The sequence below is a fragment of the Triturus cristatus genome, chromosome 5_2 (genome assembly GCF_964204655.1).
Source record: "Triturus cristatus chromosome 5_2, aTriCri1.1, whole genome shotgun sequence".
In the NCBI taxonomy this organism is placed as follows: Eukaryota; Metazoa; Chordata; class Amphibia; order Caudata; family Salamandridae; genus Triturus; species Triturus cristatus.
In genome coordinates this window covers 909,391,816-909,418,581 of record NC_140588.1, presented here as the reverse complement: position 1 = coordinate 909,418,581, position 26,766 = coordinate 909,391,816, and the positions used below count along the sequence as shown (strand labels likewise).

The window sequence follows — 26,766 nt, the reverse complement described above, 5'->3', positions numbered from 1 at the left end:
TGGAGCTTCGGGCGATCAGTCTTGCACTCAAAGCATTCCTTCCCCCCTGTCCAGGGAAGAGTAGTGCAGATGTTCACGGACAACACCACCGCCATGTGTTGTTGCAACAAACAAGGCGGGGTAGGGTCGTGGTCCCTATGTCAAGAGTCCCTCCGCCTCTGGACATGGCTGGAACATCAGGGCATATCCCTGGTGATTCAAAACCTGGCAGGTTCCTTGAACCCCAGGGCCGACTAACTCAGCCGCAGGTGCATGATGGATCAGGAATGGCGTCTTCACTCGGAGGTGATGCCAGGTCTCTTTCAACAGCAGGGAGAGCCTTAGTTCGATCTATTTGCCACCGAAGAGAACGCGCAATGCCATCAATTCTACGCGTTGGAATTTCCAAGGCGGCACTTGCTAGGTGACGCTTTTCGTCGCAAGTCGACTTGTGGTCTGTTGTACGTCTTTCCGCCTATATGCCTTCTGCCCAGAGTGCTGAAAAAAATCAGGCGCGACCGGGCCCAAGTCATTCTTGTGGCTCCGGATTGGGCACAGAGTCTGGTATCCCGAGCTGCTCAAATGGCCATCTGACCCTTCTGCCTCTTCGGGAGGATCTTCTGTCGCGGCACCAGGGGACAGTCCTCCACCAGAACAAGTTCAGCCTCCACCTCCTTGCGTGGAGATTGAGCAGCGGCAGTGGACATCTCTCGACCTGCCTCATGAAGTCTGTGATGTAATCTTGGCAGCCAGGAGTCCCTCCACTAAGACGGTGTACGCCTGCCGGAGGAACAAGTTTGTGGCATGGTGCACAGCAAAGGCTGTGGATCCCCTTTCTGCCCCTCTTTCTGAGATTCTCTTGTTTCTTCTTTCTGCTCTGGGCACTATTAAGGGCTATCTTTCGGCAATCTCTGCCTTCCTTCGGCTTCCAGATCAGCCCTCTCTTTTCAAGTCACCGGTTGTAAATCGTTTCTTGAAAGGCATAACTCATCTCTTTCCTCCTATTCCTTTCGTTATGCCTCAGTGGGACTTGAACCTGGTTTTAACTTATTTAAAGTGTGCTACCTTGAGCCGCTTCACAACTGTCCTTTGAGGCTCTTGACTCTCAAAACTGCGTTCCTGGTGTCCATCACCTCTGCCAGACGAGTGAGTGAGCTCCAGGCGCTTTCTTCTAAGCCTCCTTTCCTCTCTGTTCATCCGGACAGAGTTGTCCTCAGGACCCGTCCATCCTTCCTGCCCAAGATTGTCACTGACTTCCACATCAGGCAGACTATCACTTTGCCCACCTTCTTTCTGCCTCCACATCCTTTGTAAGAGGAAGAGAGGCTCCACCGTCTGGACCCAAAACGTGTGCTTTCCTTTTATTTAGATTGCACCAAACAGTTCCGGGTGGACGACCAGCTCTTTGTTGGGTACGTGGGCGCTAAGCAAGGGCGGGCCATACACAAGCGGACAATCTCCGATGGTTCGTCTTGTGTATCAAAGCCTGTTATTCTCTGGCAAAGAAGGAGCCTTCAGTGGGGCTGTGCGCCCATTCCACCAGTGTGACGGTAGCAACTACTGCTTTGGGACGTGGAGTTCCTCTGAATGACACTTGTCAGGCAGCTATGTGGGCTTTGTTGCACACTTTTACCAAACACTGCTGCCTTGACAGTTCAGTCCGGAGAGACTACTTCTTTGGCAGTTCTGTTCTCCAGGACTTTCTGGTGTGATCTTGGTTCGTATACCCACCACAAGGGTTGGTATTGCTGGGGTATCTATTCTAACGTAAGGAATCTATAACTAACGTGTTACTTTCAGATGAACAAGTTACTTACCTTCCGTAATTATATATCTGTAAGAAACATTAGATTCCTTACCGCCCCACCCATCCTCCCCGTTCTGCGAACTGATTTCTAGGGTTAAGGACAACCTTTCAGGGCACAAGTTTTGTGCACCAGTGGTCAGTGTCTTGCATGGCTCTGCGTTCCAGGTGCGAAAAGTCGTGTACAGAACTGACGTCAGCGCGTGAGGGCCGCGTCTAAGTAGCTGCTGCAACGTCATCCCGGCGACCACGACGCCAATGACGGACGCAAATCCGACCGACGCCACCTTCCGGCATGCAGAGGTACAGCTAACAGAAAAACTTTCCGGATCCAGTCTGACGCTTGGGGTAATTCTAAGGTAAGGAATCTATAACTAACTAATGTTTCTTTCAGATACATCGTTACCGAAGGTAAGTAACTTGTTCTCCCAGTGTTAAACTTGACGTCCAACAACTCATTTTAAATACATCGTTGGTTGATCAACATATGTTTAGACCCAAAGTTGATCAAAAGCTCGAAAAAATGAAAAAGGACACTGAAGTTGGCAAATCTATGGGAGCAATTCAGTCTCCTTCAAACAAAGGTTCCTATCTGATGTAGGCCAGGCAGTGCTTAAGACATTATTTCAAACAACTACAACACCTACAGGTTAGCCACCGCTTGGAGAGCAAACTGCTTTATAGTCTATGCAAAGCATGTGTATCTACAGCACACATGTCTCGAATGGATAATGTTACTTAACCAGTAACATCTGTTCTTGGCATGTAGAGCTGTAGATTCACATTCACTCACCTGTAGTTGTAGCAGTTTTTCGTACTTGCATACATACGCATGACATCTCTATTCTACACTTAAGCACTCCATTCTCACCCTCTTGCAGGAAAACAATATAACAATGGAGTTTATGACCATGTGTACTATCACCGAAAGGAGGAGTCGCCCTACCTCTTGACTGGAAAGACTTATTCGAAGTCAAAAACAACTTGCAAGCATCTGGACCCAACACTTGATGGCAGGAGTATGCAAAGCATGTGAACATGCCAAGACCAGATGCTTACTGGGTAAGTAACATTATCCTTTCCCCTAGCTAGACTATCATCAATGGTCCAAGCTATCAACTGTGTCTTCAAGACACTCTGAAGGTTATCAACCTTCTGCACAAACTAGGGCTTAACTTAAACATACAAAAGTCGCATCTGCTACTATTGCACATTCATCCTTTCCTAGGTGCAACTCAAGTCGGTTACAGCCAAAGCATATCCCTGTCCAGAAAGAGTGAAAAAGTTCATAGAAACCTTGGCTTTTTTTCAACCAGAAGCTATAGTACCGCCCGCTCATCTACATATGTATCCCCTTCAGTGCACTCTCCAATCTCGGTGGTCTCAAGCTGAGGGGCATGTCCAAGATCTAGTGGTGGTAGGGCCAGCGACTCCTCTCTCTCTGCAATGGAGGAACAGCAACAACTTGTAAGCCCCAGTTCCACTAATCACCATTACCACAGATGCATCCCTTCAGGGATGGGTAGCACATATGCAAGATCTCACAGTTCATGGAATTTGAACAATAGCTCAGGCACATCTGCACATCAGTCATCTAGAGCTTCTTGCAATTCAGCTAGTCCTCAAAGCTTTTCGCAATTGCCTACACCAAAAAGTAGTAATACGAACATACAATATGACTGCACTGCATTATATCCAAAAATAAGGGGGGGGGGACACACTCCTCTCAGCTATCCCTCCTATCAGAGCGCATCTGGCACTGGGCAATCTATCACAAAATCCACCTCCTAACAGAATACGTATCTGGGGTGGATAACGACTTTGAAGATCTACTCAGCAGGACACATCAGCAGGTACGCGAGTGGAAGATCAACTTACCAGTGCTCCACTTTTATTTCAAAAGATGGGGGACACCGGACATAGACGTGTTTGTCACTCACCTCAGCGCCAAATGCAAAACTTCGACTCAAGGTTCTCCCACTCCAAATCTAGGGACAATGCCCTATGGATGAATTGGGCCGGAGTATTTGCCTACGCTTTTCCTCCTCTCCAACTCATTCCAATTGTAGTTCAGAAGTTAACACAAACATCTCAAACACTAATCCTAGTAGCCCCAGCTTGGACATGGCAGGCATGGTTCACAAACCTACTTCAACTATCTTGAGTGCCACACAATAAACTACCTCTTAGTCCACCCCTGCTAACTCCAGATCAACGAAGAGTGATGGCACCCCAATCCCAAAAACCTTAATCTAGCAATTTGGCTTCTGAAATCCTAGAATTTGGGAATTTAAAATTACCACAACTATGTATGGATGTCCTTAAACATCTTGTAAGCCTACAACTAGAGCATGTTGCGCTGCAAGATTGAAGTGATTTGTACATTACTGTTCAAATAAACAAATTCAGCCTTTAGTACCTACAGTACAAGACATTATAGGCTATCTTTTTCGGCTGCAGAAAAAAGATCTTGCTTACACATCTTTCAGATTACACTTCGCCGCACTAGCTGCCTACAGGCAATATATGTCCCGGTTTAGTATACCAGTAATCAAAGCATTCATGGAAGGACTTAAGAATTATTCCGCCCTCTACTCCACTAGCCCCAACCAGGACCCTAAACATTGTCCTTACTAGGCTTATTGGGCCACCATTCGAACTACTTCATTCATGTCAACTCCAGTTTCTAACTTGGAAAGTTGCCTTTCTAGTAGCGATCACTTCTTTCAGGAGGGTAATTAAATTAGAGGCACCTACTCTGCAAGAACCTTTCATTAAAATGTATCCAAACAAATTAGTTCTACGAGCTAATCCAAAATGTATAGCCATAGTGGTTTCTTTTCGAAACAAACCTCACCACTGGGCCCCTATATCCAAAACAAGAATTGCTGGATGGATAGTTAGGTGCATTCAGACATGTTTTTTATAAAGCCAGAAGGGTTGGTAGTGTGGTCTAGCAGTTAGGCTTATCAGAGGGCAGTGTTACGCATTTATTGTACAGAATCAGGCAAGAAATGATTGCACACACTCTAAGACTGAATCCAGACTGACTGTTTTGTAAAAATAAAAAAGTTATTACTTTTACTTATTCTTAGAACCAAGAAGAACTCAGATGGACGTAAGTAACGGTTTAAAAGTAGCAACACTTTTCAAATGCAGTTGGAATTGTTTTGAGAGACAGTAAACAATGCTTTACAGTAATGGAAATACTTAAGTGATGACGATTTAGAACAGTAAAATTTTGCAATAGACTTTTGTATGCAATAGGTTTATAAATGGAATGCAATTCTATGGAAGGGAAACAGTGTTGAGCACTAGCAGGTAATGCGAGTCTTCAGGAGTTTGGACTAACACTGGGGAAACTTCACAAGACAAGTGAGCCATTTGGGCTGTGGGCGTTGGGTGCAGAGTGGGCAGGGGTCGCGGATCAGCCTGGGTCTGGAATTTTTGGTATAATTTCTTTTGTACAGGGCCCCTCTCTCAGGAAACCTGGTCTTGGCTGAAGAGTGATAGTCTTCCGGGGTTCTTGGACGTTTCTGTCCATGCAATGAGCAGCATAATCCTCTTCGCAGGGCCTTTGAGCAAGAGACAGGTCGGTAAGACTGGAGCCAAATCTATAGTCTCCTTCCAGGCTCGGCTGCATGGCGTCGTCTTCGTCCTTTTCTTTTTGGGTCACAGCAATCTAAGAATCAAGGTTCTGGGGTGCACCTAAATACTAAATTCAGGGGGGTTACAAGGACTGACAGATGGTAGCCAATGGGCTACTTGCCTTTAGGATGACTGCACCCTTAGAATGTCCCCTCCCTTTGCGGGAGGGGCATACCCCTAGCCTAATTTCATCGAATTCTTCCATTCAAGATTGAGGATTTCCCAAGGAAGGGGTGGCCTTAGTCCAGGGCAACTCAGGGGTAGTCCTGGCAGAGAGGACACACCTCTCCTGACTACTAATTTTCCCACTGACCTGGCCGCCAAAAGTGGGGCTTGGTCAAAGGGGCGGGCATCTTTTCTAGCTGGAGAGGCCCTGGCTAGCATATCAAAGGGCAGGAAACCTTTGAGGCTTACCACCCTGAATGCTGTATCTACTTGGGGGTAGGTGTGAAGCATCTCCACCCCAAGCAGGCTTTGTCCCTGACCTACAAGAGCACCTCTGCGGTCTGAAACATGTCTGTGTAGAGCAGGCTGGTGCAGACCAGTCAGCTGGACATGAGGAAGTTGGTCGTTTTTCAGGGTGCATCTCTAAGATGCCCTGAGTGCATTTTGTATTAAATCAGACCCTGGCATCAGTGAGGGTTTATTATGCGGAGGAGTTTGATACCAAACTCCTTGACAATCAGTAAAGCCATCATGGAGCTGTGGAGTTCATAATGACGAACTCCCAGGCCATGTACTCAATATGACTCCACTGCACCTACAATGTCTGTAAATGGCAAACACTGTAGGGGCACATTGCTCATGCAGCTGTACCTTCGCCTGTGGAATAGTGCACCCCGCCTTAGGGCTGTGAGGCCTCCTAGAGGGGTGACCTACCTATGCCACAGCCAATGGTTGATTGTCACGGCACACCGAGATGTGTGAAATGTCGACTCTGAAGTTTTGTCTGCACTAAACCACACGGTCTGCAATGGCAGGGTGGTGTATGTGTTTGGTGAGTGGTATTCTGAAGGTGGCACAATACATGCACAGCCCTTAGAGACCATAGGAGGCTGGCTTAGTATACGGTGTACGCTTATTTAAGCCATGCACCTTGCACTAATTTAGACAACTGTCATGGTGATTTTAATGGTCTTTGATAACCTTTGAAAGCTCTCAAAGGGATAGCTGTGGAGGGAAGCCTTCAGGCTTATTGTGAAGGAGTGTAAAGCAGCTTGTTTTACCAACGTTAATCTGTAGTGTAGGTTTGATGAAAAGAAACCAAACAGTGTTTATAAAAATTTGTCTTATTACCCCCACTATCACTGACACATTGGTATATCTTCTACCCGGAGATATCAACACAATAAACAATAATACTTTGCAATAATAAGGTAAGTAGCACAAATATACACTGGTCTTCAGGGGGAGGCCAACCTATACATAAAGAAGTGGAATGCGAACTGCAAAGGAGGACAGGACAGAAGACCCAGAGGAGCCGGGTACACAAGGAATTGCTCAATGTAAGTACCCAGGAACCCCATGGAGGCTGTGTGCAGAGTGGGAACACAGCCACGTGCCCAATTGAAGTCAATGGAGAAGTTGCAGTTTTAGAGAAGGACCCTTTCTGGAGGACCCCGAAGAAACCCTTTGGAAGACAAAGTTGGAGAGCCGCCCCACCAGAGGATGCCTCAGGAATCCAGTACCTGCATCAGGGAAGCTGGGTGCATAGGGGTGAATTGATGTCGGAACCTGCTGTACACAGCAATGGAGTTCTTTGAAGAAGATGCCTCTGGAGAAGACTGTGCAGGAGTCTAGTGGAATCCAAGGGTGGATTTGTGAAGTGAAGAAGCTGCAAGCCGAGGGGACAGAGTCTATGCCACTTGGAGAGGACCAGGAGGCACGGAAACACAATGCCAACCGTAATCGGTGTTAGGGTATGATTCCAACATGTTTGATACCAAACATGACATGGTACGGTGCAGCCACTATATAGTTAGACATGTTGTAATAACTGATGTCCACTATATGTCTTAAAATCGCTGACCGCACTTACAAAGCCTCGGGGGGGGGAGGGATTGTAGGGGTGTCCTGCTCATGCAGGGGAGACCTCACACTTCTAAGCAAGCCCCCTGCCTGCAGGACTGAAGAGCCTGCCATAGGGCTGACTTACGATTTTAAGTACAGTGACCGCAGATACACTGAAACGTATCTGTCGTGAGAGGTTTAAGCACCAACTCACACATGCTGCAATAGCAGGCCTGTAGTCGCAGTTTAAGTGAACTACCATGGGAGACCCCTGATGTAACTATGCCCTGGGTATCTTAGTACCATATACTAGGGACATACAAGGGTACACCAGTAGTCAATTGTGGAGGTACCAAAGTATTTACCAGAACCAGGGGGAGGACATCACTCGGAACATTTTTTTTATTTAAGGTGGGAGTAAGGGCTTCAGGAGGCATGACATTATTCATAGATTTTGTAGCTTCTAGAGTGTATGAGATGATGGGGAAGAGTTGTATGGAAGTAGACAAGACTTGCATATAAAGATTTATAGCATGGGTAATGGAGTTGGTAGTTATGAGAAACATTAGGTTGCTTAAAGAAAATTATTTATATTGATTCATTTCTGTAAAGACTATGGACATGGTGGGAAAAGGAGGGTGGTGTTCAGTATTTAACTGCTTTGGGTAATTCATTACTTTCTTTGTTAGCCTTTAGTAGGATTTCAAAGTCGCAGCTAGCTGTGACAGAAGTATTCCTTTTTTTTGAGGGTGGTGATTGCTTTGGTGGATTGTTAGGTGGCCAGTGATCAAGATACTTCTGCGGACATTGACTTACATACTCTTCGGGTACTGCTCCACATATTTTTTTTTTAACCTATTTTTATTAGGTTTTTCAATTTTATCAACAAACTACCATACGTACATCACAACTCATGGGAAAGACATTTGTTGCATAACACTTAATCCAATGTCATCAGTACTGCACTGATTTGTAGAGTAGGCGTTACCTAAGTGTAACAGGCAGGTTATGCTTTTGTTGTATTGTCGTACCTGTGTAGGCACGGGTGAATTTCCCTTAGCCACAATGTACTGCTATAACTTCTCTCGCGACGCATGATGTCTGGTAGCAACCGTGTGGGGACAACTAAGAAAACATAACGGGGTCTATAAAAACAAAACAATCTCAGAGCACACCATCAGCCCCCATATTCTTATTCTTACGCGTACTTTCCTGGAACTGCTCTCAGAGAAACCACACACCTTGATACAGTAGACTGTAAAAAGACATTTGTTATTATGTTTCAATTATTTATTCGAAATTCAAAATGTCATAATTAATTCTGTCTGATGTATTGGCCGGTTTAGAAGATTGGAAATAATTTTTCTTACAGTTTCTCCCATTACTGTATGAAGGTGTGTGGTATCTGCTTATGAATTTTGCGAAACATTGTTTTGAACTTTTTTATATGTTTTATTAATACCAAATAAAATACTTGTATTTTCTTTGTTTTTACCTTTTATGGTGATGTGGTTATGTTCTGGTGGTATGATTATGTGTATGAATGTATGGGTTTTGATGAACTAGTTTGCCCAAAGGGGATTTTTTCTGACTGATGTGTATATATGTGCCACCTACGGCAGTTGACCAAGTGTCACAGTTAGTCTAGAGCTGCAGTGCATGCACGTGCTTTCATTCTGCTGGGTCGGTCCCCGCGAGACACTCCCCTACACCTCTCATGTTCCGTTGCAATTCAGTCAACATTGCATTCCAACTCATAGCTATAGAGATCTTTTATACCTATAATGTCTTCACGCGTAAGCGCGATGCTCTCTGCTTTGGCCCATACAAACATAGAGTGGTGCCATGCCCGCATATGCGGGATGTCTGGTGCCTTCCATCTCCTAGTAATTAACCTTTTGGATACCACTATCCCTAAATCTAGGAATCGGGAAGTTACTTTGGTACTGCGGGTTCTGCAGTATTGGTGTAGAATGTAAGTCGTCTACTCAAAGGATATCACACGCTCAGTAAAGGCGAACAGCGCATCTGCCACCTCCCTCCAGGTTGTGTGGAGGTGAGTGCAGCCCCAAAGCATGTGTATCAGATCTACATCGATGATGGCACATCCTGAGCAGGTGGAATCCGTGCGGTTAAAGCACCGGTTGATTTTGGCGGGCGTGAGATATGCCCTCTGAGTAATGTAGTATTGAATTTGCCGGAACCTCATGTTTCTGGGAATGCTCACTGGGCTTTCCAATACCAGAGCCCACCCTTTGTCTGAGAATTGGCAGCCTAAGTCCTGCTCCCAGTTGCGCCAGAGTAAACCCAGGCTCACTGCAGCGTGCTGCCGAAGCGAGGCCGCGAACCACGGCGTGAGATGCCTACCCTGGCCCATAACGTGGAGGTATTGCATGGTGGGGTGTGCCTGTGACTCAGTTGTGAGGTCGCCCCATTTAGTTGTGAGTGTAGCTACTAGCGAGCGGTGCAAAATGAATTTGCCCGGAGGCAGCCCCTCTTCTTCCACTAATGTCATATATGGGATAAGCGTCCCATCGTGATACAGGTCTCCTAGGCATTGAATACCTGCCTCATGCCAGCTCTGGAGTTCAGCAACTGTAATCGTTGTCCGGCCTCTGGGAGATCCCTCCAGAGGCAACGCAGGTGCGTAGAGTGGAATATGTCTAGTTATGTAGAGGCTCCTACGAAAACTTGTACTCCACCCTGAGCAGTGGGGGCTCTGGAGGCCTTATTTCCGCACCGGGGTTCAATAGTCTTATCAATTGCGGTAGTGTGTAGGGGGTTGCATTGTGGCAGTATCATCACGTTGTGGATTGGCCATCCACCTAGCTGTCCACTGCAATTGGGCAGCCAAGTAGTATTGCTCACAATTCGGAGTCTCTAAGCCACCCCGATCCGCTGGTAGATACAATTTCTTTATCGCTACTCTGTGCCGGGCGCTGCCCCATATAAAATCCCTTTTCACCTTCTCCAGCGCACTGAAAAAGGAAATGGGGCTGTATAGTGACAGATTTGTAAAATAGTATAAGAACCTCGGGAGAGTCACCATTTTAGTGAGTGCCACTCTGCCAGTCATGGTGAGCGGGCGCTTGTTCCTAAACCGTAACTGTGATCTGATAGCTGCTAGTGCGCTACCCAGATTGCCATCAAACAGGTCTACAGACTGTCGATATATACTTATGCCTAATTAGCCGAACGTGTCCGCACTCCACTGAACCCTCCCGCCATTAAGGACAAGGCCCGGCTCACGGTTCACTTCACTAAATGAGTATATACAATATTTATCTGCATTTACCTTCAACCCAGAGAGAGCGGCGAATTCTCACAGGATCCGTGCCAGCTGCTGAGGTACATTTTCAGTGTCACTGAGATATACCAGTAGGTCATCTGCGTTTAGCGACACCCTATGTATGCCATCTCCCAGGGGAATACCATCTCCCAGCTGAGTGCAGATTGTCCCTGCAAGTGGCTCTATAGTGAGTGCGAAGAGGAGGGGTGACAGAGGGTATCCATGCCTAGTCCCTCTCCGCACTGGGATCCTGACCGATATGTACGGGCCAATTTTGATCTTAACAGACGGTTCAGTATAAAGCAGGTGGGTCAACCTCGGGAATGTGGCACCCAGATTGTATTTCTCTAGGTACTGCTCCACTTATGACTGCTTGTTTCAATTCTATATTAAGAAACATTGCAGAATTTCTTGCCTGTAGGAGTTGTCATTCTAATATTTCTATGGCTGTTTAAAAAATGAAACCCTCCACCAGTGAACCTCTACTTAATTTTTATTGAGGTATTCATGGAGGCTGTGACGAATCCATGGTCCAAACCATCCTCTTCTCCCGCAGCCCACAGATCCATTGCTCACTGGTATTAACCAGCTTCAGGAATCCAGCCTTTCTCTTGTCACACCCTTCCATAGAAAGTGTGATGGTCCAAAATTCTTCCACCTCCAGACTCAACCTGGATATCTTCCTTACACATCCTCCATATAGGGAGTCCAAAAAACTAGAGGCTAAGGGGATGAAATCCTTTTTGGCTGAAATCCTCTTCCTTAGATCTCTAAATGCTGCCTGTTTGCTAAGTCTCTACTCGCATGCCTGTTGGGATATGGCAACTTTCACTGTACGCAATCTTCCAGGCCACCTCAAAGACCACTTTATGGAGGTGGTGAAAGATGGGCAAGGTGCTTTCAGGCTTATTATAAAAGATGGCCTCAACACCGGGGAATGTGTAGCAAGGGTCACATATTGTTTTGTCACCCTACAGAGTGACACCCTCGCCACGTCTGTCTCCGCTTCACTTCTCGAGTTCAGCAAGAAGCTAAAAACCTGGCTCTTTGACTAATCTCTTCAGGTGCCTGCCCTAAGTACATTGGATACCGTTACGGTGATTTAATATAACACACAAAGACATGTCCTGCTTCGACCTACTGGATTTTTCATAGATGTTCAGATCGACATGCCCTTTGACTAAGAATGTCTCTTTAACCAAAAGACAGGTGCTACCCTGGAATGTTTTAAAGAAGGTTGGGCCACCACCAGATCACTGTCAATCTTAAACAGTTTTTTCCCCTCCTTTTGAAAAATACACCCCTTTGCCAAAGATTTTCAGAGGCAACGCCAAGCGCAGGTTCATGGTCCGAAGCAGCAAAACCCTTCAGTTCCTCATTACAGCGGATGAGGAAAAGGGCATGGCAAGCAGCTTCTATCTCACTCTTCCTATTTTTCCCAACATCACCAGGAAAGCAGGAGTAGCTCAACGCTGAAGGAGCACGTCATGCAATGGGGGAGGAAGAGTGTCTCTTTTTCTGACCCAAGCAACATAAGTGGATCCTGCAGCTGGCAGTGGTAGTCCTGCTGCAGAAATGGATAGTGGAGTTGGTGCCAGAGCAGAAAATTGGGAAGGTATGCTACTCTCTGTACTTTCTGGTTTCTAAAAAGGACGCTGGTATTTTTCCAATCTTTGATCTCATGTTCATGTATTGGTTACTACGGCTGGACAAGTTTAGGATGCTTCCCTGACCCAGATTTGACTGGAGTTAGGCTCTGAAGCATTGATGATGTCAATAGACAGTCATGACGCATACTTCCACATTCCAATCCTGCAGGCTCACACAAAGTGCTTGTGCTTCATGGTATGTTCTACCTGTTAACAATGCGCATTACTACCTTTTCAATTAACTTCAGCACCTCGGGTCTTCACAAAGGTGATGACAGTGATGTAGGCCCATCTCGGACGACAGGTATTGGGGTATGCCCATATCTTGACAAAATGCTCATCAAAGCCAATTCTCCTGAGTTCATGTCTCATCATCGCCACTCAACAAATTCGCTGATATTCAATGTGGGATTTTCAATCATTTGTCCCAGATCTTCCTAGAGCAGAGCCCTCCCCTCACCTCCTATTCATTGGGGCAGTATTGGATACCATCATGCTTTAGAGCTCTCTCTTCAAACTATCCGGGACATTCAATAAATGGTTCCAGTGTTTTGGGCATGAGCTCTAGTACCAGTCCTGAAGGTCCTACATTTGCTCAGTCTGTTGGTTTCTTGCATCCTCCTGGTTGCTCATGTACACCCGCAAATAAAGGCGCTTCAGATGTTTCTGTACAGGCAGTGTTTACAACTTCGATTCCGACTTGAGGGAACCCTTTGTAATCTTCAGGGCCTCAGTGGATTTGAGCTGGTGGAAGAGAGAACAACCTGGCTCAACTGAGACTCTTCTGTCCCCTCATCAGCCATGGTGGTGATGGTTGCCTCAACATATTGTCTTATGTTATTCTATCATATGTTATCTTTTATGTGTTGTGTTTGTTATGTTTGATAAGTTGTATGATGAGTTTGAAATAGTATATGATATGTTATATGGTCTTTTATATATTCTATGTTTCACCCTGGAGGGTATCCCTGCACGGAAGCAGGAGCTTTGTAGGCCGAGCCAGGGTTGGGGCTAGGTGAGGAGCCAGATCTTCAGTTTCTTGCAGAATTCAACAACTGAGTAACTGGCTCTGATTATGTAGGGTTGGGTCATTCCAGAACGGAGTGGAAGACACTACCTCCTAATCTGGTTCTGCGTATGTACGGGTAGAAGTCCTGTTGAGCTGAGGTGTCTGGTGGGTTTGTGGAAGTTTTTGTACTTCTTGATGTAAATGGGGTCTATCTTGTGTAATGTTTTTTTATGTGTGCGTCAATCCATCTTATTACAGACTTTCTACCCACCTCCGGCCTCATTTGAAAGCAGTTGAAAGGCTACACAGACTAGAGCCTAGATAGCAGAAAATGTTTTCATCAACTACACTTTACATATGATAAAATTATCAGCTTTTCATTTGTTACACTACCTGTGAACAGGGTAAAGCAGTAGAATTTATGTTATGGAACCAGTCCTGGTGTAATATGACTCTTATGACTTCATCATGGCTACATGTTTGACTTAAAGACTGCTTCTCTGCCACCTGGCTGTGCCGTAGCGATATTGCAGACATTTTCCCGATGCAGTTGTGCCTATGGGATATTCAAAGGTGAATAATCTAAAGGTAGATGGAAAAATTACTTACCTTAACGTTTTTCTATCAGTCTTGTAGTTTGTAGCTTTTGGCTGAAATTTCTAATTAAAAATTCTTATTTGTTCAAATAGTTCTTAAAGGTAGGTTCGAGGCATATGAGCTGCAGATCACACACTGAGGATAAGATCGCCATCTGGTGTTGGGCTCGGATGATTGCAGGTTGTTGTTGTCTTCGGAAGAAGCCTTTGGTCACGAGGTTGGTGACTCCTCCCCTGGACAACAGTGCGCATGGGCATCCACTCCATCGTCAGATTGTTTTTTTCCGCCATTGGGTTCGGATGAACTTTTTCCGCTCCAGCAGAAAACTTCCAGCAATCGATTTAACTCTTCAATCTTCATTCCATCGACGTCGAAATCAACTCGGACCGGTTCCGGAAGCGGCTGATGGACAGTACACCCTTTAAAAAATGCCCCCAGTGTGGAGCGAAGTTCCCCCACAGTGACCACCACGAGGTTTGTAACCTCTGCCTGTCGCCGGAACACAACGAATCGACCTGTCCAGCTTGTGCCGCTTTCCGTTCCAAGAAGACCCTCCGGGACCGAAGAGCTCGACGCCATATTATGGCCAAACCAGCTCCAGAACCGGAGGACATCTTTGCTCAGGATGTTCCTGAAGATGACACCGAAGATCTCGATCGTGTCCGAGGCCGAAGATTCCGACTACCTCATCACTCCAGGGCAGCGTGTGAGTACCATCCCCCCTGCCCCATCCAAAAAGACATTGGTCAAGACTCCGCCAGCTGGGCCCAGTCGCGACCGGAAATCCTCTTCAGAAGCCCCGCCCTCGGGCCCGGCTCCGAAGACATCTAAGCCTGTAGGTGGCTCGGGCTCGAGCAAACCTCATGTGATTGTGCCTTTAACACCCTCGGCACCGAAAAAACCACTGTCGGCACCGAAACAGGCTTCAAGACCGAAATCTCCTTCGGCACCGAAACGTTCCTCGGCACCGAAGTCTCCACCGGTGCCGAAACGTTCTTCAACATCGATGCCTAAAAGTCCCTCGGCACCGAAGCCATCGGCGCCGACACATACATCGGCGCCGAAACATACATCTGCTCCGAAAACTCCATCGGAACCGAAACATCCTTCGGCACCGAAAACTTCATCGGCACCGAAAACTACGTCCACACCGAAAAAAGTTCATAAAGACCCGAAACGGCCATCGCCGCCACCACCTTCGGAGCCGGATGAACTTTTTCGCCCAGATCCTACTCAAAAGCGGATCTACATCAATCCCGACACTGGACATGTGACTGCCGTCCCATACAAGAAACGGAAGCTGAACATCACACCTCCTCCAGCTCCCATACGGAAAAAGGACTGTGCTACTTCACCACTTCGTCCTTCCTCTCCTGTATTACCTCCTAACCCGTCCCCCCTCCTCCTCCTCCTTCTCCTTTACCTTTACCATCTCCCTATCATTCACCTCCTCCACAGTATGATAATGATGACTTAAGGGGAGGGGCGGACCCTGATTTATTTAATGATCCTGTTGATCCAAACGACCCTTTTACATTTCCAGACACAGCACCAGTAGATGACTGGTCGTATCCAATGCCTGACATGCCTGACCCCACTACCTACCCCTCCAAGCCCTCCCCTCCTGATGACCATTTGGGGTTTGGCCAACTAATAAATAGGGCAGCACCATTCCATGGCGTCACAATGCACACAGACCCCCTTGAAGAGGACTTTCTCCTCGATACTTTTGAGCAGTCACAAAAAACTGTTCACATACTGCCCATGATTAAAGGGGTTATAAAGCATGCCACTGAGGTCTTTAAAGACCCTGTTCGAGCTAGGGTTCTCAACCCACGCATCGAAAAAAAGTACCGACCAGCCCCTCAGGACCCTGCATACATTAAAGCCCAGCTCCCTTTAGACTCCTTGGTCGTATCAAATGCCAGGAAGCGCGTTAACTCACAGACAACTGGAGAAACGCCTCCCCCGGACAAGGAGTCTAAGCTTTTAGAGGCCTCAGGCAAACGAGTCGCCGCACAGGCGGCGAACCACTGGCGTATTGCCAATACCCAGGCCCTGTTAGCCCGGTATGATAGGGCGCATTATGACCAACTTGAGGACCTTCTGCAACATCTGCCTGATCCCTTTAAATCCCAGGCCGCTGACCTCATTCAAGAAGGCAAGTTAATATCTAATGCCTCCATTAAATGCGCCTTAGATGCGGCAGACACTGCTTCTCGGGCGGTCAATACTAGCGTCTTACTCAGACGACATGCCTGGCTCCATATTTCCGGTTTTAAACCGGAGGTTCAAGCCGCAATCCTTGCTCAGCCTTTCAACCAAGAGCAGTTATTTGGCCCTGCAGTGGACACTGCATTAGAAAAAATGAAGAAGGATAACGAGACTGCCAAGTCTATGGGAGCACTGCAGTCTCCTCAAAACCGGGGTTCCTTTCGTCGCTCCTTTTATAGAGGAGGCTCCAAAAACACGGCAACTGAGACCACGTCCACCTTTAAAAATTCTGGACAAACATCCCCTAACAGAGGATATTTCCGAGGAGGTTATAGGGGAAACAATAACAAAGGTCGAGGGCGGGGCAACAACAACAAAACCCGCACCTCCCCAGCCACCAAACAGTGACTTGCCACCACTCCCCCCAGACCATTCCACTCCGGTCGGGGGGCGACTCCAACAATTCCTACCTGTCTGGACTTCCATCACCACAGACAGATGGGTACGACAAATTATCCAGTCTGGCTACTGCCTAGAACTCATACAATCCCCCCCAAACATACCACCCAAACAACGTCCAATGTCCTCACATCATCTCTCTCTCCTCAAACAAGAAGTTCAATCCCTGTTACAAAAACATGCGATAGAACCAGTCCCTCTTCAACATCAGGGAACAGGGGCGTATTCTCTATACTTCCTCATTCCCAAAAAGGACAAAACATTACGGCCCATACTGGATCTCAGACTACTAAACCAGTGTATACATTCGGATCATTTTCATATGACCACCCTCCAACAAGTCCTCCCACTGTTACAACAGGGAGACTTCCTTGCCACATTGGACCTCACGGACGCGTACTTTCACATTCCTATGCATCCCGCTCACAGAAAATATCTACGATTTGTGGTAGATGGGCAACACTATCAATTTACAGTTCTCCCATTCGGAGTAACAACAGCACCCAGAGTGTTCACCAAGTGCTTAGCAGTCGTGCCGGCGCACCTCAGAAGACAACAGATCCAGGTCTTCCCCTATCTGGACGATTGGCTCATAAAAGCCAATACTCGCCAAAAATGCGTTCTCCACACTCATCGCACAATTCAAACTCTCCACAATTTGGGATTCAGTATCAACTACCCCAAATCCCATCTACAACCTTCCCACTTACATCAGTATCTAGGAGCAACCATAGATACATCCAAAGCCATTGCTTATCCCAGCACTGCCAGGATAGCCAGTATACAAAATCTCATCTCTCAATTTCAAACTCATCCATCTCTTCCAGCAAGAGTGTTCATGCAGCTCCTAGGCATGATGGCGTCATGCATCTCCATAGTCCCACACGCACGACTTCAAATGCGTCCCTTACAGGAATGTCTAGCACAACAGTGGAACCAAGCTCACGGACAACTTACCGATCTGGTGTTGGTGGACAGTCGCTCACTTCGCTCACTGAAATGGTGGAACACCATCAACCTGTCTAAAGGGCGGCCGTTCTTAGAGCCTCTTCCACAAGTTGTGCTAACTACCGACGCATCTCTCACAGGGTGGGGAGCCCACCTACTTCACCATACCACTCAGGGCAGATGGACCAGTCAACAGAAACTGCTCCACATCAACCACCTGGAACTCTTAGCAGTGTTCCTAGCACTGAAATCCTTTCAGGTACACCTAAAGAACAAAACTGCCCTCATACGCACAGACAACATGACGACAATGTATTATATACAGAAACAGGGAGGGACACATTCTCTCCAACTGTCCCAACTGGCACAGCAAATCTGGAGATGGGCAATTCCCCAAAACATCTATCTGTTAGCAGAACATCTCCCAGGGATCCACAATCAAGTGGCCGACCTCCTTAATCGCCACACACAACAGATCCACGAATGGGAATTACACCCCAAGGTTCTACTCCCCTTCTTCCAAAAATGGGGACCACCAGACATGGACCTGTTCGCCACTCCCGAAAACACAAAATGCCCAACCTTCGCCGCCAGGTTTCCACACCCACAGTCGAAAGGCAATGCCCTATGGATGAACTGGTCAGGCAGATTTGCGTACGCTTTTCCGCCTCTCCCACTAGTTCCATTTGTGGTACGCAAACTGAAACAACAGTCGCTAACGCTAATACTAGTAGCTCCCACTTGGGCACGTCAACCGTGGTTCACCACACTTCTGGAACTATCTTTAGTTCCACATCAAAGGCTACGCCTCTCCCCGGATCTATTAACCCAGAACCATGGAGAAATCAGACACCCAGATCCTCAAACACTGAACCTAGCGATCTGGCTCCTGAGGTCTTAGAGTTCGGATACCTCAATCTCCCTCCAGACTGTATGAATATCATAAAGGAAGCCAGACGACCTACTACTAGAGCATGTTATGCCGCAAAATGGAAACTATTTGCCATCTACTGCGCTAATAATGACATACATCCATTGGATGCTTCCATCCAAAACATCATTTGCTTTCTACTACACTTGCAAAGATGCAATCTAGCGTATTCCTCTATACGTTTACACCAAGCAGCCTTGGTAGCCTACTTGCAAAATAGGCAACACCTGTCCCTTTTTAAGGTACCAGCCATCAAAGCGTTTATGGAAGGTCTCAAAAGAATTCTTCCCCCAAGATTGCCACCTGCCCTAGTGTGGAATCTCAATGTGGTTCTAACAACACTTATGGGTCCACCATTTGAACCTATGCACAAATGTGAATTACAATTCCTAACATGGAAGGTAGCTTTCCTTATCGCAATCACTTCCCTACGCAGAGTAAGTGAAATACAAGCCCTTACACTAGAGGAACCTTTCTTACAACTACACCGTAACAAAGTGGTTCTTAGGACAAACCCTAAATTTCTTCCAAAAGTGATTTCCCCTTTCCACCTTAACCAATCAGTAGAGCTACCAGTCTTTTTCCCAAACCCAGACTCCGTAGCTGAAAGGGCCCTACATACCTTAGATGTCAAAAGAGCCTTGCTTTATTACATCGACAGGACAAAACCTTTTTGAAAGACAAAACAACTCTTTGTTGCTTTCGCACCACCACATAAAGGCAATCCAATCTCCAAATCCAGTATAGCCCGGTGGATAGTTAAATGCATCCAAATATGCTACCAAAAGGCTAAACGTACACTTACAGTTCCCCCTAGGGCGCACTCCACGCGTAAAATAGGGGCTTCTATGGCCTTCTTAGGTAACATTCCCTTAGAAGACACTTGCAAGGCAGCCACGTGGTCTACCACGCATACCTTCACTAAACACTACTGTGTTGACGTGCAGGCCAAACAGGCCTCAGTGGGCCAGGCTGTCCTAAAAACTTTATTTCAAGCTGCTGCAACAGATACAGGCGACCACCGCTAAGGGGAAGCACTGCTGTATAATCTATCCTCAGTGTGTGATCTGCAGCTCATATGCCTCGAACGGAATATGCTACTTACCAGTATGCATCTGTTCTTGGCATGTAGAGCTGCAGAGTCACACACGCCCGCCCGCCTCCCCGGGACCTGTATCTGTTCCAGCATCCGTCTTACTTAGACATTACACATGGACATCCTTTCTTTCATTTCTATACACTCCATCTTTTCCCATCATGGCGAAAAAACAATCTGACGATGGAGTGGATGCCCATGCGCACTGTTGTCCAGGGGAGGAGTCACCAACCTCGTGACCAAAGGCTTCTTCCGAAGACAACAACAACCTGCAATCATCCGAGCCCAACACCAGATGGCGATCTTATCCTCAGTGTGTGACTCTGCAGCTCTACATGCCAAGAACAGATGCATACTGGTAAGTAGCATATTCCTTTACACTGATTGTTTTTGTGTGTTTCTTTGGCTGATCGGTTGGTAAAATAATGAGCAGATAAGAATCAATTTCAATTTCTGTTTCAAAGTTGGTTTAAACCTGCATTGCCAAAGCTCTGGAAAGTGTTTAGTTAGTGAAAGATAGGTGTTTGTACACCTGTAATGAATATCTTTCAGCCTACATGTTGGGGTATTAATGTGTCTCTGTAATCATCTGAAATATTGAAATTTAAAAGTAATCAACATATGTTATGCAAATTTGTGGAGCGTATTATCACTCAAGAGTCTGTTGGCACTGCGCTGGTGTGCCTGAATACCGGCAGATAAGCTACAAATACATTGATGATATCCTCTGTTTTTTCCCCAGTATATGCAAAACCAGAATGTTCCGGGTAACATTGAGCTAACAGTAAATATTCTTACAATGGGTTATTGGCCAACCTATGTGCCTATGGAAGTCCATCTACCTGCAGAGGTAAGAATTTTATGATTACATCTATATGTTTTTTAAGAGATTAAACTGAGCTTGCGGATATAAAAAGTGAGGTTCAGTGAAGCATGAGTTTTTGTTTTGTAAGAGATGCACACCTAAGTACTAAAACGCTGCTTTCAGTAGTACAATTTACCAGCAGCCCATCTAATCTATCACCCTTCTGTGAATTTAACTATCTGACAGAGACTTTTAGCTGCAGATTAGTTACCTTTGATTTTCTCCAGGTGTCAGACTGGATCCGGAACATTTTTTGTGAACAATACGCCTGTGCACTGGTAGGTGGTGTCAATCCGCTTTGTGCATCTGAGTCATCCGCTTCGCAAATAACGTCCGCGTCCCCTATATAGGTGCCACCTCGGCGTGCGAATGTCAGTTCTTTTCCTGCCTGCCAGCACTAATTCGAGAAAAGAGCTACCCCTCTGTCAGTTTTTGACAGTATTTGTGCAACATTTTTTTTGAGGTTTTTTTCCTCCTGGTGTGCCGGGGAAGTCATCAAGGAAAACCGGCTTTAAACCATGTGGTGCCTGTCACCTAGCAATTTCAGTGACGGACCCGCATCTTGCGTGGTTGTGGTGTCTGGAGCGTGACCCGTACTCCAAGTCTCCGACTGACTCTGCAGAAGTCATAGTCCAGCTCCATAGGAAGGTCTCGTGACCGTTCCAGGAGTCCAAAGTCCTCTTCAAAATCGTCGGGGCACTCAGGTAAGACAAATGACGCATGCTTCGACTTCTCGTCTTGTCGGCTGACGCGACGAAGGAACTCAGGCATTCAAGGCTTGGTTCCTCGGAACCTGTGCCTGGGCCGACTCTACGCAGCCCCAATGTTCCGGAAGCCACAGTAACCCCCGCTCAAATTAAAGAGTTCTATGAGGCCATGCGTCTCATTTCAACGGGGCCCGACCCCTCTTATTCGCTTTTGGGCCCTGTGGGGTAAGAGGGGTCGCCATTTGGTTCTGCACCAGCGGCTCCAACCTCAGCTCAAATGGGCCCCCATGGATCCGGACCGGCACCGTTCGTACCGCCCTGACCTTCCCCCGATGCCAATGATCCCGGTGCCGCTGGAGCCCACTGCCTGCCCCAGCCCCATTGTGATCCCCAAATTCGATAGATCTGCGTCAACCAGCGCAAATTCCGGCGCTAATTAGACCCCTATGTCTAACCCTGAGCCCTATTCTGAAGCACTAGCCCTTGGGGAGGAATGGAAGGGGTTGCTTGACCCTTTAGAATACCAGCCTTATGATCATGACGTGGGTGACGCCAGGAGACTGGCTACGTCTCTGGATAGCAGCATGCTTTCTCCCCCTAGCGTGCCTACGGAGGAGGGAGCTCCATATGCAGTGGTGGTGCAGTTCCGTTACCTTTGCTGGCAGTCAATACCGACATCTGGACGGAGATGCTGCAACCGGGAGTCTCCTCCTCTGAACCCCTACTCCTGTTCAACTAGCCCAGATGGTGGTAGGGTCCACCACGTCCTCCACAGTCCATAACATAGGACAGGTTGGTTCTACAGGTTGTCTAAAGGGGTCTACTCTCTCCCGTTCAAGACTACCCCTCCCTCCATGCTTCCATCTTACAACCAGCTTGTGGAGCATCATTTTTCTCTGCTTGGCGAGGAACTCGTGGCTCTCTTGACCAAGGAAGCCATAGAGAGGATTCCCGTTCCAGAAGTAGGCTGTGGTTGGTATTCCTGATACTTTCTGGTCCCCAAAAAAGACTAGGATCTTAATACCATCCTAGATCATTTAGCCCTCAGCTACTTCCTAAAAAAGAAGTTAAAGATGCTCACATTGCCTCGGGTCTTCTGTGCCCTGGACCCAGGAGGCTAGATTGCAGCGTTGGACTTGCAGGACGCCGGCTTTCACATCAGCCTCCTGCCTGCCCATCAGTGCTACCTGCAGTTTGCGGTAGGCTACAAGCATTTTCAGTTCACCGTGCTCACTTTTGGCCTAATCAGCGTCCCTCAGGTGTTCACCAAGGTGAGGATGGTGGTCGTGTCTCATCTGCGCTGGTTAGGGCTGCCAGTTTTCCCCTATCTCGACGATTGGCTGATGAAGGTGGGTTTGCCCCATGCTGTCGTCCCCCACTTCCAGGCTATGGTGAATGTCCTGCATTCACTGGGGTTCACTGTTGGCATGCAGAAGTCACACCTGACTCCAACTCAGACCCTCCCTTTCATCGGAGCTGTTCTGGACTCATTACGATAGTGCTCACTGGGATGAAATGGAGGGGTTCCTCCAACATGTCTCAGAGGAATATAGAAAAAGGGTGCAGGAAATTGTTAATGAGGGAAAGCTCATCACAAACAATTCAATAAATTGTGCACTAGATTAAGCAGGCACAGTTCCTAGAGGTGGAAATGCCAGCCTCTCATTTCATAGACAGGCTTGGCTCTGTCTCTCAGGTTTTAAACCTGAAGTGCAGTAAGAAATCCTTAATCTCCCATTTGATAAGTAACATCTTTTTGGCCCCTTAAGTGGACACCTTACGAAAGTACCCTTTTTTTGCATGGTTACCCCCACATTTTGCCTATCTGATGCACTTTGACTGAGTGTGCATTGTGTCTTTGCCAATCAGGTTTCCAGTGCCTGTGTTCTTTCCCAAAACGTTACCTTTGTTTCCACTATTGCATACCTCTGGCCCACTTGGAAGTCCTTCGTAAAAAGTACCAGTGAAACCAAGTGCTTTGTGACCAGACAGGGACTGTAAAGGTTACAGCATGTGTTGTGCTACCCTCTGAGACCCTTCACCAAACACATACACACTGCCATTGTGTGTTTTGGTGCAACAAAACCTAAGAGTCGACATGGCACACATCCCTGTGTGCATGCCCACAAACCACTGCCTGTGGCATAGGTCAGTCACCCCTCTAGCAGGCCTCACAGCCCTGAGGCAGGGTGAACTATACCACAGGCGAGGGCATAGCTGCATCATCAATATTCTCCAACAGTGTCTTAAGTCCATTGTAAGTGCTAGAAGCCATATTGAGTACTTGGGCTGGGAGTTTGTCATTACAACAGCCACAATCCATGATGGCTTTACTGAACACTGAGAAGTTTGGTATCGCACTTCTCAGCACAATAAACCCACACTGATGCCAGAGATGGATTTATTGTACAGATGCGGAGTCCTATGACCTCATGAAGGGTACTCTGATTGAGGGCTTGGAACTCACCTCTGAGGAATATAGAATTAGATTCAGGGGGCTCGCGAAACCTCGACTGGGTTGACTTCACAGACTACTCAGTAAGAACACTAGATGCTTGGTTGACTGGAAGTGAAGTGCATGACTACGCTCGGGTTTATAATCTGTTACTGAAGCAACACATTTTAAGTAATTGCACTAATGATAAGTTGCATCTGTATCTGTAGACCTAGGTCTAATTTCTCCCCAAGAATTTGGAAAGAAGGCAGACCACTGGGTCTAGACCAGGGTGACCAAGACGAACACTGGGGGTGACCAGAAGAAAGGGGTTACAATATTTCCCAAGGGGAAAGTGGGTGATCACTAAAGATACAAATCAAGAGTCATCTAAAGGCCCCCAATAACCTGCACAGAAGTGTGGGCCACAGAACTCTTCCCAGCCCAGTGGGCGGTACAAGGGTAAAGATTTTGATCCCCTGAAGGCCTGGTGCCACCTCTGTAAGAAGTTGGGACACCAAACTGGCGATTCTGCCTGTCCCAAAAAGAATGCCCTTAGTACTCCTCTAGTTTGCACTGTGTCGTAAATCTCCAGATGGGATCAGTGGTGTGCCCAGAGTAAATCAGGGTTCACACCGAAGCTGTTTTAGTCTCAAATGGTGGGGTAGAATTGGCCGCTTTAGCTGTTTGGCCGCTTAATCTGAAAAAGTACCAGCAGTTCCCCTTCATAAATTGGACTGAACTAGAAGCCCTGAGGGATACAGGTGCCAGTGTCACCATGGTGAAAGATAAGCAAGACAATATCTGACTGGAAAAACCTAACCAGTCCACCCCATAGCTATGGTAACTTTAGGTTGGTGAGGGGTTACAGGCCTGAAACCGGTAGTGCTCTCTCCAAAACCCCCTGTTGAATGCCTTCTAGGGAATGATCTGGAGAACTCAGCATGGGCTGACTTAGAGCTAATAACACATGCAGCCATGCTGGAAATTCCTGTGATGGTGTGTTTGAAAATGAGAGCACAGTCGAGCCCGGGGTGAAAAAGTAGTGTTTGAGCATGGAAGAATGGCCCAACCGTCCAAGAGGAAAGGTAAAAAGACTTGGGGACCAGCTTCTGAACAGCAAAAAGCTCAGGACCCCTCTCCTCAGGGACCCGCAGAGGGAACTGAGCCCATGAAACATGAACCTTTCCAGGTTTAGCTCCTGGGACCAGGGAGACCCTCAGGGGAACAACTGTGCCTTGGACAGAGGACCTGTTCAACTCTTGAGAGTCTCCGACAGCGAGCTGCTGCACAGGAAAAGGGAGATATCAGTGGCTCCCACAGGGCCTGTTGGGAGGGAGGACTCCTTTACTTTGAGGCCAGAGACCCCAAACCTGGTGCCACTAGGAGAGTGGTACTGTATCATGCATTGAGTTCCTCCTCACATTGGCACAAGACATCCCCCTAGTTGGGCATCTTGGCCAGACGAAAACCTGGAATAGGGCAGCCATTTCTACTGGCCAAACATGTCCCAGAAAGTTAAGGCATTTGTCAGCTCATGTGTCACCTGTCAAGCCAGCGGCAAAACAGGTGGACACCCAAAGCCCCCCTTAATTCTAGCACCATCTGTTGGGGTTCCCTTTGAAAGGGTAGGTGTGGACATAGTGGGTCCACTGGAACCTTCCACAGCATCAAGAAATACATTTATACTGGTAGTAGTGGATCATGCTACCAGGTATCCTGAGGGAATTCCCCTTAGGACTACTTCAGCCCCTGTAGCATCCAAGGCCCTCATTATTATCTTTAGGAGGGTAGGGTTTCCTAAGTAAGTGGTATCAGACAGAGGTTTCAACTTCATGTCTACATACCTGACACACATGAGGAGTGAGTGTGGAGTGAAATAGAAGTTTACCACACATTATCATCCACACACCAATGGCCTTGTTGAGATATACAACAAGACATTATCGTGGGGCTCCGTGAAAAACTCAAACGGAGATGGAATGTCCTTTTTGCCTGCCTGTTTTTAACCTACATAGGGGTTGCCCCAAAAGGGAGTAAGGTTTTCCCCCTTTGAACTTATGTTTGGCTATCCTGTGAGGGGACCACTTTGTCTTGTAAAAGAAGGTTGGGCGAAGCCTCTCAAGAACCCAAACAGGATATTGTGGGCTGTGTACTAGGCCTTCGCTCCAGAATGGCAGAGTACATGGACATAGCATAAAAAAACTTTGAGGTCAGTCAAGAGTTCCAGAAGCTCTGGTCTGACCAAAAGGCTGTACTGGTGGCGTTCCAGCCAAGGCAGAAGGTGTGGTTTTTGGAGCCTATGGGCCCTCCAAGATAAATGGAGTGGCCCTTACCCTATCCTAGAAAAGAAAAGTGAGCTCAGCTACTTGGTAGACCTGGGTGGCACTAGCAGAACACCCAAGACAGGGCTGATGTGCCCATGCTGATAGTTACTGGTGAGGACCAGGAAACAGAAAGTGAACCTCACTCTGACCTACTCTCTTAGAGTACAACAGATGGTTCAGTTGATGTAGTTGTCTACTCAGGCACCTTCTCTGCCCAACAGAAGGCTGACTGCAGGCAAGTCCTTCTCTTTAACCCCTGGACCGACACACTGGTGTACCCATGATGTGGAGACTGGGGACAGCTTGTTTGTCAAAACACAGATCTTTCGGCAGTCTCACCAAGTAAAGGGGAGCATCTAGGCTAAAGTAAGCAAGATGCTGCAGTTAGGGATTAGTTCTCAAGCCTCACCACCGGGTGGAAAAAGAGAAATGAGGTTCTGTGTGAACTACAGAGGTCTCAGTGCTGTCACTAAGACCTATGCTCACCCTATACCCAGGGCTGATAGACCGATTTGGTGCAGCTAAAGTTCTCAGTACCTTTGACTTAAGGTCTTTCAGGGTACTGGCCGATTGGCATGGCCCAAGGAGCTAAAGAAAAGACTGCGTTCTCCACACCTGATGGACATTCCCAAAGTAGATGAAGTAAGGTACCCAGTGCACCACATCCATGCCAACACTCTAGGGCACGTGAAGGGTTGCCTCTTTGTAACCGCACTGGGGTGAGCTACCTATAACTAACTCTTACTAGATGTTTAACACTGCTATGTTCACTGCTATGTGACTTGCTCAGTAGTATATGT

The 26,766-nt window shown here is 47.1% G+C and overlaps 1 protein-coding gene across 1 annotated transcript in view; it reads left to right on the top strand.

Annotated features, from left to right (window-relative positions):
- Positions 1-26,766, top strand: part of CUL4B (cullin 4B) — a 761,875-nt gene that overhangs the window by 564,606 nt on the left and 170,503 nt on the right. The window contains exon 16 of the mRNA XM_085608106.1: positions 20,376-20,483. Coding sequence (XP_085464232.1) covers positions 20,376-20,483 — 108 coding nt within the window. The remainder of the gene's footprint in view (positions 1-20,375; positions 20,484-26,766) is intronic.